Source organism: Rhodamnia argentea, chromosome 5 (genome assembly GCF_020921035.1).
Source record: "Rhodamnia argentea isolate NSW1041297 chromosome 5, ASM2092103v1, whole genome shotgun sequence".
Lineage (NCBI taxonomy): Eukaryota > Viridiplantae > Streptophyta > Magnoliopsida > Myrtales > Myrtaceae > Rhodamnia > Rhodamnia argentea.
The window spans coordinates 13575921-13587412 of NC_063154.1; the positions used below are offsets into that span (position 1 = coordinate 13575921).

The 11492-nt window shown below is 38.9% G+C and overlaps 2 protein-coding genes across 2 annotated transcripts; both read left to right on the forward strand.

The window, feature by feature from the left end:
- LOC115729995 (NADH dehydrogenase [ubiquinone] 1 beta subcomplex subunit 9-like) lies at positions 1 to 3240 on the forward strand. The gene is made up of 6 exons (XM_030660635.2): positions 1 to 287; positions 410 to 451; positions 957 to 1038; positions 1413 to 1468; positions 2307 to 2379; positions 2854 to 3240. Exons 1-5 carry the CDS (start codon positions 144 to 146, stop codon positions 2346 to 2348), a joined length of 366 nt encoding a protein of 121 aa, XP_030516495.1. The 5' UTR covers positions 1 to 143; the 3' UTR covers positions 2349 to 2379; positions 2854 to 3240.
- A 1919-nt stretch (positions 3241 to 5159) lies between these two features.
- On the forward strand, positions 5160 to 10120 carry LOC115729994 (ubiquitin fusion degradation protein 1 homolog). Its single transcript, XM_030660634.2, has 10 exons — positions 5160 to 5256; positions 5890 to 5943; positions 6860 to 6937; positions 7327 to 7351; positions 7448 to 7480; positions 7568 to 7689; positions 7778 to 7908; positions 8887 to 9107; positions 9507 to 9757; positions 9868 to 10120. Exons 2-10 carry the CDS (start codon positions 5941 to 5943, stop codon positions 9958 to 9960), a joined length of 957 nt encoding a protein of 318 aa, XP_030516494.1. The 5' UTR covers positions 5160 to 5256; positions 5890 to 5940; the 3' UTR covers positions 9961 to 10120.
- Positions 10121 to 11492: the final 1372 nt, after the last annotated feature.

Consider the following 11492-nt stretch of genomic DNA (forward strand, 5'->3'; position numbering starts at 1 on the left):
GTAGCCGGTTAAGCGAACGCAGCTCTAAAGCCGGGAGGAAAAGACTAGCGGTTCCGTGATTTCACTGCTCAATCGTCCCATTGAGCACTTCGTCACCGGAGAGCGAGAGACAGTGAGAGAGAGAAGCGCCTTGAAGGAGAAGAATGAGCGCGACGGCGGCGGCGACGACGACGGCGGGGTATCTGGCTCGGAGGGCAGCTCAGAAGGAGAAAGTCCGTATTCTCTACCGCCGTGCCCTCAAAGACACTCTCAACTGGGCCGTACACCGCCACCTCTTTTACCAAGACGTACCTCTCTCTCTCTCTCTCTCTCTCTCTCTCTCTCTCTTAGGGTTTCGCATTTCCTCAATCGCGCGGTCTCAACGTTCGGCTGCTGATCGTCATGCTTGGATTGATTTTTCCTTCGTCAGGCATCAGAATTGCGCGAGAGATTCGAATCCAACAAACACGTGGTACGACCCGCTGCGAAAAACTCAGTCTGGTGCCCTCTCGAGAACTCTAATTTCGTGAATGGATGATTAGGATCCCAGTGAGTTTACTGATTACGGAGATTTCGTTCGATTCAAGTAGAAAACTGGACTTTGAAATGACATGAAACCCAAGGCATAGTGGGGAAAGGGAGGCACTTTATCTGTTTGCCATTTAGGATGATTGTCCTGCTTATCTTCATGAGTTTCCATGCTTTCTTGTTCTGTCTTGCATCATCAGGGATAATAGTTTTGTTGTCTGCGAATGCTGCTTGTGTATATTTGTCGAGCTCAACATGTTATTTTCACTTGATTTTCCATTTGCTAATAGTAGCCTGGACAGTTAATGCACAGCTTTGATTTTGGTAATGGTTCTCCGTAAACCAATCATTGTTTTGCTTTCGAGCGGATAGTGTAACAGGATAATGTGGTTTATGGATGTAATAACAGAAAACTGAAAATGCTTGCTTGCTATTATTTAAATATGCAGGAGGATCTTGATACGGTTGACAGATTGATTGCTGATGCGGAAGCTAGCTACAATAAGTGGCGGCACCCTGATCCTTACATTGGTAAGTACTGGTTAGATGCACTGCTAGATTCTACACTGGACTCTTACTTTTGAATGAGATGAAGCCCCGTTGTTTGGCTGCTTGAAAGTTGTCATCACTGTACACATGAAATGTTGTAATCTATGAGATGAATAGCATGTGATTATTTGGAATAGATCAGGTCAGAGTGTAGACATTCTGTCATCTGTATTCTCTTATCTAGGTTTTTGCCTAGCATACAGTTGGACTCTTGAACTTAGCCGTCTTTTATTGGTGGAATGATGTGAAATCTTTATACTTCCTCTATTCTTCTATCGTTTTTTTGCCTTTCAAGAAATGAGTATTCTTGCAATTCCTATACGTGGCTTGCAACTCACTTGTGCATCTTGCCGCAGTGCCTTGGGCTCCTGGTGGTAGCAAGTTTACTCGGAACCCAACACCACCTTCAGGGGTAAGCGTTCTTGATAGTCACAATGATTAATACGTGGCTATCCATATGTATGAATCCTCTAATGATTTTGATCTTCACAAGAGAATGTTCATCTCATCTTTAGTTGGCATTCTGCTCAACGATGTGGAGCATGCTTAGTAATCTCAGTGATAATCTATTTGTTTGCTCTATATGTGCTGTACATCATAGTTCGACAGTATGAGCAGTGAGGGCATACAATGGTTGGTCTGAATCTGTGCACAAGTCAGTTTGTAATTTTCTGGATGTATGCAGTATGCTTTGTACTCTCATCAATGCTCTTTCCTTTTATTGACATATTATTACCGTGATTTGACCTGTGGAAAGAACTTTGCAGGTAAATCGAAGCTTCATGAATAGTGTATATATATATTTTCTGATTTATGCTCTTTAGTGCATTTGATGGTGATTTTAAAACGCTGATTTTAAAATGCGGATTTGTCAGTAAATCTTAATTTAGTGCGCATATTGTGCTCAATTGCTAGACTGTTGGAATTATCTTCCTTGTGGCACCGTGTCGTCTCTTCCAGCTCGAATTCTACAGTGCATACTGCCTACTTTCTGTTACTTTTCAGTTCTCAAGAACTGCGTATAGTCTGATTTTCCCCCTCAGTGATGCTTTCTGACCCTTCTTTTGCTTCTTCCTCTTCTTTACCGAGGGACTTTATTAGCAATCTTGCATTGTACACACTGCATGTTTACTGCTTTCCAGATTATAAGTGACTATGTGAGCACTGGATTTTGGTCACCATTGTGGACTGTCCTACAACAATCTTAATCTTCCTGCTCCACTATTTTCTTATCCATCCTCTTTTTGCAGATTGAGATAATTTATGATTATGGTCGTGAAGATAATGATTGAAAATACTAAGTGCTTCCTTTGGTTAATAAAGGTTAGTATGTGTATTCATTTCATTATTATGTTCTTTTAATTCTCATTAAACAGTCCGTGATGTTACTTTGACGTTTTATTTAGTAGAGTTTAACATGTTGGCTATTTTTCCCCTTTGATTAGTGATAGTGTCTCAATTTTGTTTTCGCTGAACCACTACTCACTAGACTGCTTGCTTTTTCTGAATCATTCCATTTCTTGGCTAGTTGTTTTTTTGTTGGTACGAGTTGCCACAGATTCTGTGCTATAAGTTTGTCCATATAAGGAAATCTCTTTCTCTCTCTCCTTGCGTGCGCCAACCATTGCCTGCATGAAACCCGCCACCCTCCCACCTATCTGTTCAGATAAACATGTGGACATACGCACACGCATGCACCCCCAGTACTCATGCACATAAGTTGCCCTGCGTGATTGAGGTAGACCTGGTGTCATTGATTGTATCCCTGAAAAGATCCTGTAACTTTTTGCTTTGCAGGCTGAGAGAGTCCATAGAAATGGGATCGAAAGATGGCTCTGGCGGCCAATATCTTGTTTCTGTTCGATGAACCTCAATGTTTGGCTTTGATGCTCAGTTACTCCTGACTGCTGCGTATTTGGGTGTTTTCCCTAACTTTGACGTTTTGATGAAATATTTGAAGTGCAGATTAATCTGCCTCCCTGACCGCTCCGTTCTAGTTTCTTTTCCATATAATTGTCGTTGTGCATGTTGACATTTGGATAGATCAGCTTTTCTGTCGATTTGGCATCAGCATGACAGGAGTGTAGATAAGCCTGGCCATAGCACATTGTGATTTCTGGTTGAGCACTTGGAGTAATTGCCCAAGTTCAAGAGTAAGTATTCAATTTCTGTTTGCTCGTATTAGAATTTCTCCCGGGTTGAAGATGTATTTTGATTATTCATAATTAAACGGAGTACGTTAAACTTCCTAATTTGCCTTTCGATGTTTGGCAATGTGGTTTTATTTTGTCCTAGGGAAAAGTTAGTTGTCCAATATTGCAAGGGATGTCCTGCGATAAATGCCCACCGAGCGTGGAGCAAGAATTGTTCTTGCAGAGGTGTAGTCGCCGTAAGATCATAAAATCTGATATTTCTACCCTGGACCATGGATTGAAAGCTTTTCAAGCTTTTGCTTCTTAAGACAAATTGTGGAACAAAATGAAAAGATTTGTCGCTCAAGGGACTACAGAATTGGCCTTAGTTTTCAAATCTGTCCTTTGGTTGTATCTCTTTTTTTTCCTCTTGTTTTCTTGCTTTAAAAAGATGAAGTTTATATTTGCACGAGAAGCCAATGGGAAGTACTCGTCCGTGCAAGAAACATATGTTGCTATCTGTCTTGTCTGTTTTAGACCGAAAAGATATCCGACGCCAAGATGAAAATACAACTGATTTTACATGTTCACATTTGTGTTTTCTAGATGGCTCACAATTCACGTGTTCGACGTTAGACTACACTCAAATTACCAATGCTAACAGAAAAGAAAAGGATTGGCAAAAACAATTGGACATACAAATAATTGCAGAGTCTTAATATTCTCAAATTTTTTTAAAAAATGTACTTATCATATGTTTGTATTATATCGACTCAGTTAATAACTTATTGCTTAAGCACATTTGTTAATTGAACGAGATTTTTTTTTTTTGTCAAAATTAATCGAACAAGATTGTGCACATCAATAACAGCCCGCCCTTGACCCCATGAATTCATTCGGAAGTTGGGAGACTTGTATAACCGGTTGCAATCTTTCTATAAGCTTGTCCTATTGAAGTAATTGGGTTGATAAGGTAAGAGATAATAAGATACAAAAAACAGAACGGAACGTCTTTTGGTCATCAATGGGCGAAGTTGACGGATCATCCTATACTATGCAAGTGACGGGGCCTTTGCGGCCACAAGGTATAGCAAAATATTTGGACAAACGGTTCCAGCATCATTCATTTCAATTAAAATTTTAAGGTACAAATATAATTCATCGCACCGTCAACACTAGGATTGTACTTAACTTTTTTTTTATATGATAGTGTTATTCTTTTTTCTGCAAAGTAGGATTGCATTTTAATTAAAAGATATCTTATATCATATTGGGTTTAATCAATGAGTGTCTTAATATACTTGTTAAAGTAATATGTATTATTTTTAGATCGAATAAGTATTTGATACCATGAAGCAAATATATTGAACTATAAAAGATTACTCAATACAGTTAATTTTACATACTAACATTTGTATTTTCTAAATGGTTCATATGTTTAATGCTAGATTAAACGTAAAATAAAAATGAAAAATAATTGGCAAAAGAATGGGAAATACAAAACATTTCGGTCATGCCCTTTATGATCCTGAAAAAAAAAAAAAGATCTACTTATCATATGTTCATATTAGATCGACTCAGTTAATGCTTCAGCGCATTTGTTAACTCAAATGTTAACTTACAAATTAAATTTTAACTTATAAATAGAAATGGAAATTTTTTTCTTTTACACTTCACTTATACCTAGTTGATGTGGTGGTAGAAATCAATTTACGATACCTCATACATATACATGTGCTTTGATCTCGGTGCCAATACCCCGGGGGAATTATATTTCATCTTACCTGACTCTCGGCCCAATTATGGCTCGGCTCGGCCCATAAGTTGGAGCCCAGGTCCAAGCTATGTGGCTGACAGCGACAGCGACGTGGCGTTCGGAATACGCAGAACGTGCCGTTGGCCCGTTTCCCCGTCGGTTCTCTACCCGACCCAACGCAACGGGTCCGTTTTTATTCTCTACCCCCCCACCCTTCCACTTTCCCAATCCTATTTATTCTCTCCCTTCTCCACTTGAACAAGCAACAGATCCTCCGACGGAGCTTCAATCTCTCCCTCCCTCCTCTGTACGGTAGGCGCGATCTATTGGTTTCTGAAAATCAGCGCGTTCGTATGATTTTGTTGCTGACAACGACCGCAATTGTCTGAATTTTCTGAGTTCCTCGTTTTTCCTTGTTTATTGTGCTGATTGATTACTATAGGATGAGACAACTGCTGCGACTCGAGCAATCCTGCTTACTTTGCTTGATTCTTTGTCCCTTTTTTGTGGATTGGACTATTCTTTACTGGTTTAAAGTGGAAGCGGAAAGTGGTTGCCGAGTTCGTATGGTTGGGGGGTGTGCGCGATATTGCGAATGCGGAAACTGATTATGATTGTACTTGGGATTTCCGAAGGGTTGAAATATTGGATAAGCGAATTTGGATAATTATTTCTTTGGGTAGTTGGGATGTTCAATTTTGTGAATTGTCGGCTTGGCTTCAGTTAGTTTGAGGTACAGTGTCTCTCTCCACATGGCTGCTGACATAGAAGAAAGTAATTTTCTATGATAGAAATTCTAGAATTATTTGAATTTTTTCGATGTCCTTAGTAAATGATGCCAACGCTGTAATTATTTGTCAAAGTTGCATTGTTGATTTACAGTTTCCTGATGCACTTCCCGGTTTTTTAGCTATTATTTGAGCTTTGTAGTGTCTTGTCTTGTAGGTGTGCTTGACGATTCATCACTTTGTGCAACAGTCTTAAAAGCTGCACAAGATGGTAAGTTTCATTGGTCTAAATATTCATGGTTGGTGAGTTGGCTGGGGTAACATTTTTATTTGCTTTAGAGACGTGTATTGTCCCTGTTGTAAACTTGCAAAATTATTGAATTCATTTTTTTGGGGTAATCTGGAAATAAAGTACTCATGATAGTCATGAATGAATTAAAATTGTGCATTGCTGGGTAAGTTTGCATAATAAATTCCACTGGTGCACCTTAGGCAGAGACTTATCCCTCCAGGCTTACGTTTCGAAGAAAGTAGGGCAAGTGGGTGCGGGGAACTAGAATGAAAAACAAGAAAACAGGAAATCTAAGTGATCACCAGATGAGCTATGAAAACAAAAGCTATATAAACTGGAAAGACGAACTGATTCATTGTCCTAAAGCCAGATGATGGAGATAATCTTTACTATGCAGGATCTTGTTGAATCTGTAACTTCTCTGATACTAATCTCTTTGTCCTTATACAAGAAGATATTAATTCTTAAATTTAGTTGAAGTTATTGAACTCCAAAAGTGAGAGTTAACTGAGACTAAACGCACTCACGATGACCACCAAAAGATCTCTCTCTCTCTCTCTCTCTCCATATGTATCAGCTTTTGCTGGAAATCTTACTGTTATTGCACATGATCACATGAGCCTGAACTTAGCTTATATTGGTTCACAAACTACTCTCTTTCTCTTGACGTAATATTTGTACTGATATCCATTTAATCTTCACCACTAAGCTAATTATGGAAGCAAAATAATGATGCATAGTAATCTGATAGTTTGCTCCTCCTTAACATTCTGTGTCTTCAGATGGTGGGGTTGTATGTCATGGTTTCTGGTTTTTGATGAGTCAATGGTTCTGTTTATGCTCTTTACTGAGATCTAGGTATGACACTCCAATTTTCTTCTGATTTTACAACCAGTATTTTGGTGGATATGGATATCATGGGACATCATTTGAGCAGACATATCGCTGTTACCCTGCATCCTTCATCGAAAAGGTCAGGACTTCCTTCTATTTGTCGCAAACAAGACGGTGATTAAATTGCGTTTATTTTCAATGTGTACAATGTAGTGTATGATGATTTCGAAGGATTAGATTATGCAATTTTTATTAAAACATGTTTAGGGAAGGGAGAAGTCGGAAACTGAACCTAGTGTGATCATCGTCTAGATGAGCTGATTCCATTGTTGTAGCCTGGAACTTAACATGTCAGAGTCGGTTCTTGGTTTCTTTGAATCAGACTGACAATCTACCCTGCCGATTTGAAGTTTCACTGCCAAGTAGATTGTGCAACATTTTTTCTTTCTCGCTGACTGTTCTTTTTAGTTTCTTCTTTTATTATATATGTTCGTGAGAATTGAATTTTTATTTTTCTTTGATGTGCAGCCACAAATTGAAAGTGGTGACAAAAGTGAGTTTTTTTACATTCACCACCCGTGAGATGAAATTTGTTTCTCTTTTCTTACTCATCCTTCTGATGATGCCTTTCCTTCTTGTGCTTTCACAGTTATAATGCCTCCGTCTGCCCTTGATCGCCTAGGTTTGTTGACTTACTAGTTGTCTGTATTCTTCTATTGGTTTTGGCTGTACCGTATCAATCGAAGCTCATTTTAAATCATTGTCACAGCGTCCCTGCATATTGATTATCCAATGTTGTTTGAGCTGAGAAATAATGCTGCTGAACGGGTCTCTCATTGTGGTGTTCTCGAGTTTATTGCTGAAGAAGGGATGATATACATGCCATATTGGGTAGAGTCCTCTTTTCCTTCGTTTTAATTCACTGGTGTTATTTGATTACAGATTCCATTATCTTGTTGATCTTTCTGTTTTGATCTAGATGATGGAGAACCTGCTCTTGCAAGAAGGAGATTTTGTCCAAGTGAAAAATGCAACTCTTCCAAAGGGAACATATGTTAAACTGCAACCACACACAAAGGACTTTTTGGATATTTCCAACCCAAAAGCAATGTTAGTTCACATGTCTTACTTCCAGTTTATTCTTACATGGTTGCCACTGCTCCCTTTTTTGGTAATGGACAGAAGATGGATTTTTTCACTATCTTCTTTCTATTGTATGAATGCTCTTGCTGATTGAACTTTTTACTGGAGGATGCCTGGGGTATCAGGCTAGCTGCCTCTGAATTGGTATGCTTGCTGCTGCTGTGTTGAAAAAAATGAAGGGAGAGTGTTTATTGATAATCACTAGAAAAAAGATGAGAGATTTTTATGCATTATGGGACAGCGGAACTGAAGAGAAACAAAAAATCTCAAAGGTTATAAAGTTTTGTTATTGAAGGATATGAAATGATTATCAGGTATTTTAACCAAAAACATGATTATTTTTAGTTTCCATCTAAGTTCCTCTATCTTTTTGCAGAGTTCATAGTTTTTTGGAGAAGTTACAATGATGAAGCTTAATTATTCCTTCTCTTCCATTTTAGGAACATTATAACTTACTTTGGCAATCTTGTTTCGGACTGCTTTTTCATCCATGAACATTCTCTATTGTACAGTCAACATAGTCCAACTGTCCTCCAGCCTGCTATTGGAAGTTTCCTTATGATTTTTTAATGCAAACGACGACTGTAGTTTTTTAATTAGACTATCTTATGATGCAAGAAGTGAACATCTAATTTTTTGACGATTAAGTAGATACCGGCTTGTTCACATTAAGTTGTGGATCTACTTATCCACACGGGGTTTGAGATTAGTAGTTTAGACAGTTTGGATCATGTATGCACTCTCACTTAGAAGAATACTTATGTGAAGTTTGGTTAGTTGCTAGAAGAATGGTCTTGATGGTGCAATTACAATTTTCTTTGTTCCTTGTGACTCAGGAGTATGTACTATCTCAGTCTTTAAATATACATATGATTGAACATGTGATATGTTATGTTTTGGACATGTTAACTTTAGTGGTTTACATTCTTGTTTTTCAATGTGTAGCCTAGAGACTACACTGAGGAATTATTCCTGCTTAACGACTGGGGATAGTATCATGGTGGCATATAACAACAAAAAGTACTATATTGATATCGTAGAGACAAAGCCTTCTCATGCCATAAGTATAATTGAGACAGATTGCGAGGTTGATTTTGCACCTCCGTTGGATTACAAAGAGCCTGAAAGGCCCATAGCACCTGCCCCAGGCAAGGGACCGGCACAGGGTATGCCTTTTCCGTACACTCAATCTTCATTCTCTCTTTTAGTGTCAGGACATTGGTGGTATTGGATCAATATTTTTACTCGTCGATATTAATGTAATGGCATAGACACTAGTGACTGGTTAAAAAAGTCCTAGAGAAACACCTTGACTGAAATAGCTATCCTCTTCCGTTCGCACAATAGATATCCATTGCCAATCTCTTAGTTGCCTTCTAATAAAGAGTATAAGATCCTTGGATCATCTGTGTATATAGCTCTTTTCAGAGCGAGTCTTGGACAAGTTTCCACGGTTGTGTTCTCTCACTAGTTTCTATTTATAGATCAAATTGAAGGAAATTCCCGCAGGGCATTCAACTAACATCTGACATAACTAAGATCGTTTTCCGTCTCTATGCTTTCAGTTGAAGAGGGTCCTGCTGAGGCTGAACCAAAGTTCAATCCATTCAGTGGATCAGGTAGACGCTTGGATGGAAAGCCATCGAAGAATCCACTCATGCCTGCTTCCACAAGTGTTTCCATAGGCAAGCAATCTGGTGTTGCTAATGGCAAAGGAACGCCATCTGCAGCATCTGCTTCACAATCGGCACGCCAAACTCAAGGAAAGCTTGTTTTTGGGTCAAATGCAAACCGGACTCCAAAGGAGAAGCAAAAGGTACTGCTTCTCACCATTTATACATATGCTCTTCTTCACAGGGTTGCGTAAAGAGAGAGACCATGATGATGATGCCTACTCACGTTAGTCTTTTGTTCTCAAATCTGCAGGAAGCTCCAAAGGACTCTAAACAAGAGCAACCTCCAAAGGAAGAGCCAAAGTTCCAGGCTTTCACAGGGAAGAAGTATTCACTGCGGGGTTGAGTTATTGTGGATGACTTGTTCTGCTCAAAGCATTCATGTATGATATTGAGAATACAGCACCTTTGCATATTTGCTTTGTTATCGTGGAAGGGTTACTCCAGGCGAGATTAGGTGTTGTGGATAATTGAATTGACATGTAATTATGACTGATTGGATCTCTCTCTCTCTCTCTCTCGTAAATCTCTTTACTGCTACTTCTCAAGTATATGTAGCTCTGTTGCGTATCTCTGCCAGCTTACATCCATAGCGTAAGTGGGTGTGTCCTCTCACCCAGGTTTTGTGTTCTCTCTCCCGTTTCGGCCATCAATTCTCAGACTTGTGTTTAACACCAATGAAATGCAGTAGAACAATATGGTTGCTAATCATTGACATGCCCATGATTTTGGATGATCGAAATTCCATCAAGATGCAGCCCGTCTATGGACTCTGGTTTAACTTGATGAAACTCGAAAGTCTGGAAAATAAGTCCCATAAATTCTTGTTGTTAGCTTACAATTCCTGTTCTAGGATATATGCTCTTGCCATCTAGCCAGCCTAAGCAGGTGAACTTCGACTGAATATAGGGAGCACCTAAATGCTGTTACGTGCTTATCATCACGTTCTATGGAAATAATATTTTGAGTTGGTGCTAAGCCTAAATAGGTGAACTACGAATGAACCTAGCGAGCCCTTAAAAAATGTTTATCACATGCAAATTTGGCCAACCATCTCCCGTTCTAAGGAAATTACATTTTGGTTTGTTTCCTTTGCAACTCCCGGAACTTCTTCGTAATAGCCTCCTACTACATGTCACATTTCATAGGGAACTCAATTTATTTGAAATACTTCATGTCACACTTCATGGGGAACTCAATTTATTTGAAAGTGGGGCCTGAAGGCACATGTTAACCGTGAGGGTAATTATCAAAAAAGTTTTTAATTTATTACAATTATTACAATTCAATTCTATACCTTTTTTTTTTGTCAATTCAGTTCTAAACCTTTTCATGATTTACTAATTGAGTTCATCCGATCAATTTTAACCAGAAATCATTGATGTGAACGTCGATCGTATTACATGACACGGCCAGTGCTAACGTGAACAAAATTTAATAATTTTTTGAATTTATTGATAATGGTTTTCCTTTTTTTTTTTTTTTTTTTTTTTTGGTAAGGTAAGGTGTATATTGACTTTTCAAAAGCGCTACATACAATAAAAACCATATACCACCCTCGTACCTATAGAAACATAGACATGTGTCAATAGGTGCAAGGTTGTATAGGCAAAAAGGAGAGCTATACAAAGACAACACTGGCCGGACCAGAGCATCAACCTACACAATCGCTAGACAGCGGTATATATATCACCGAAACAAAAAGGCCAAAACAGTAGCCAAATCCCAGCAGAAAAGGACGGGACAGTACATTAAGACACCACCGAACGGTCCCCGAAGATGGACTCGGATATACCCCACTTCGACCGGATACGCCTATTGCGCGGATTGTCCTCAATGCCGACAAAGGTGAGACCTTTGTCCCTTACTACCTTTTGT

Bases quoted from the DNA above. Each gene is read 5' to 3' on its own strand.
- LOC115729995 (XM_030660635.2), top strand. From the start codon at position 144: ATGAGCGCGACGGCGGCGGCGACGACGACGGCGGGGTATCTGGCTCGG. The intron at 288-409 runs GTACCTCTCTCT...TTCCTTCGTCAG, and splicing joins GCCACCTCTTTTACCAAGAC to GCATCAGAATTGCGCGAGAG. The intron at 452-956 runs GTACGACCCGCT...TTAAATATGCAG, and splicing joins TCGAATCCAACAAACACGTG to GAGGATCTTGATACGGTTGA.
- LOC115729994 (XM_030660634.2), top strand. The intron at 6,938-7,326 runs GTCAGGACTTCC...TTTGATGTGCAG, and splicing joins CTGCATCCTTCATCGAAAAG to CCACAAATTGAAAGTGGTGA. The intron at 9,108-9,506 runs GTATGCCTTTTC...CTATGCTTTCAG, and splicing joins AGGCAAGGGACCGGCACAGG to TTGAAGAGGGTCCTGCTGAG.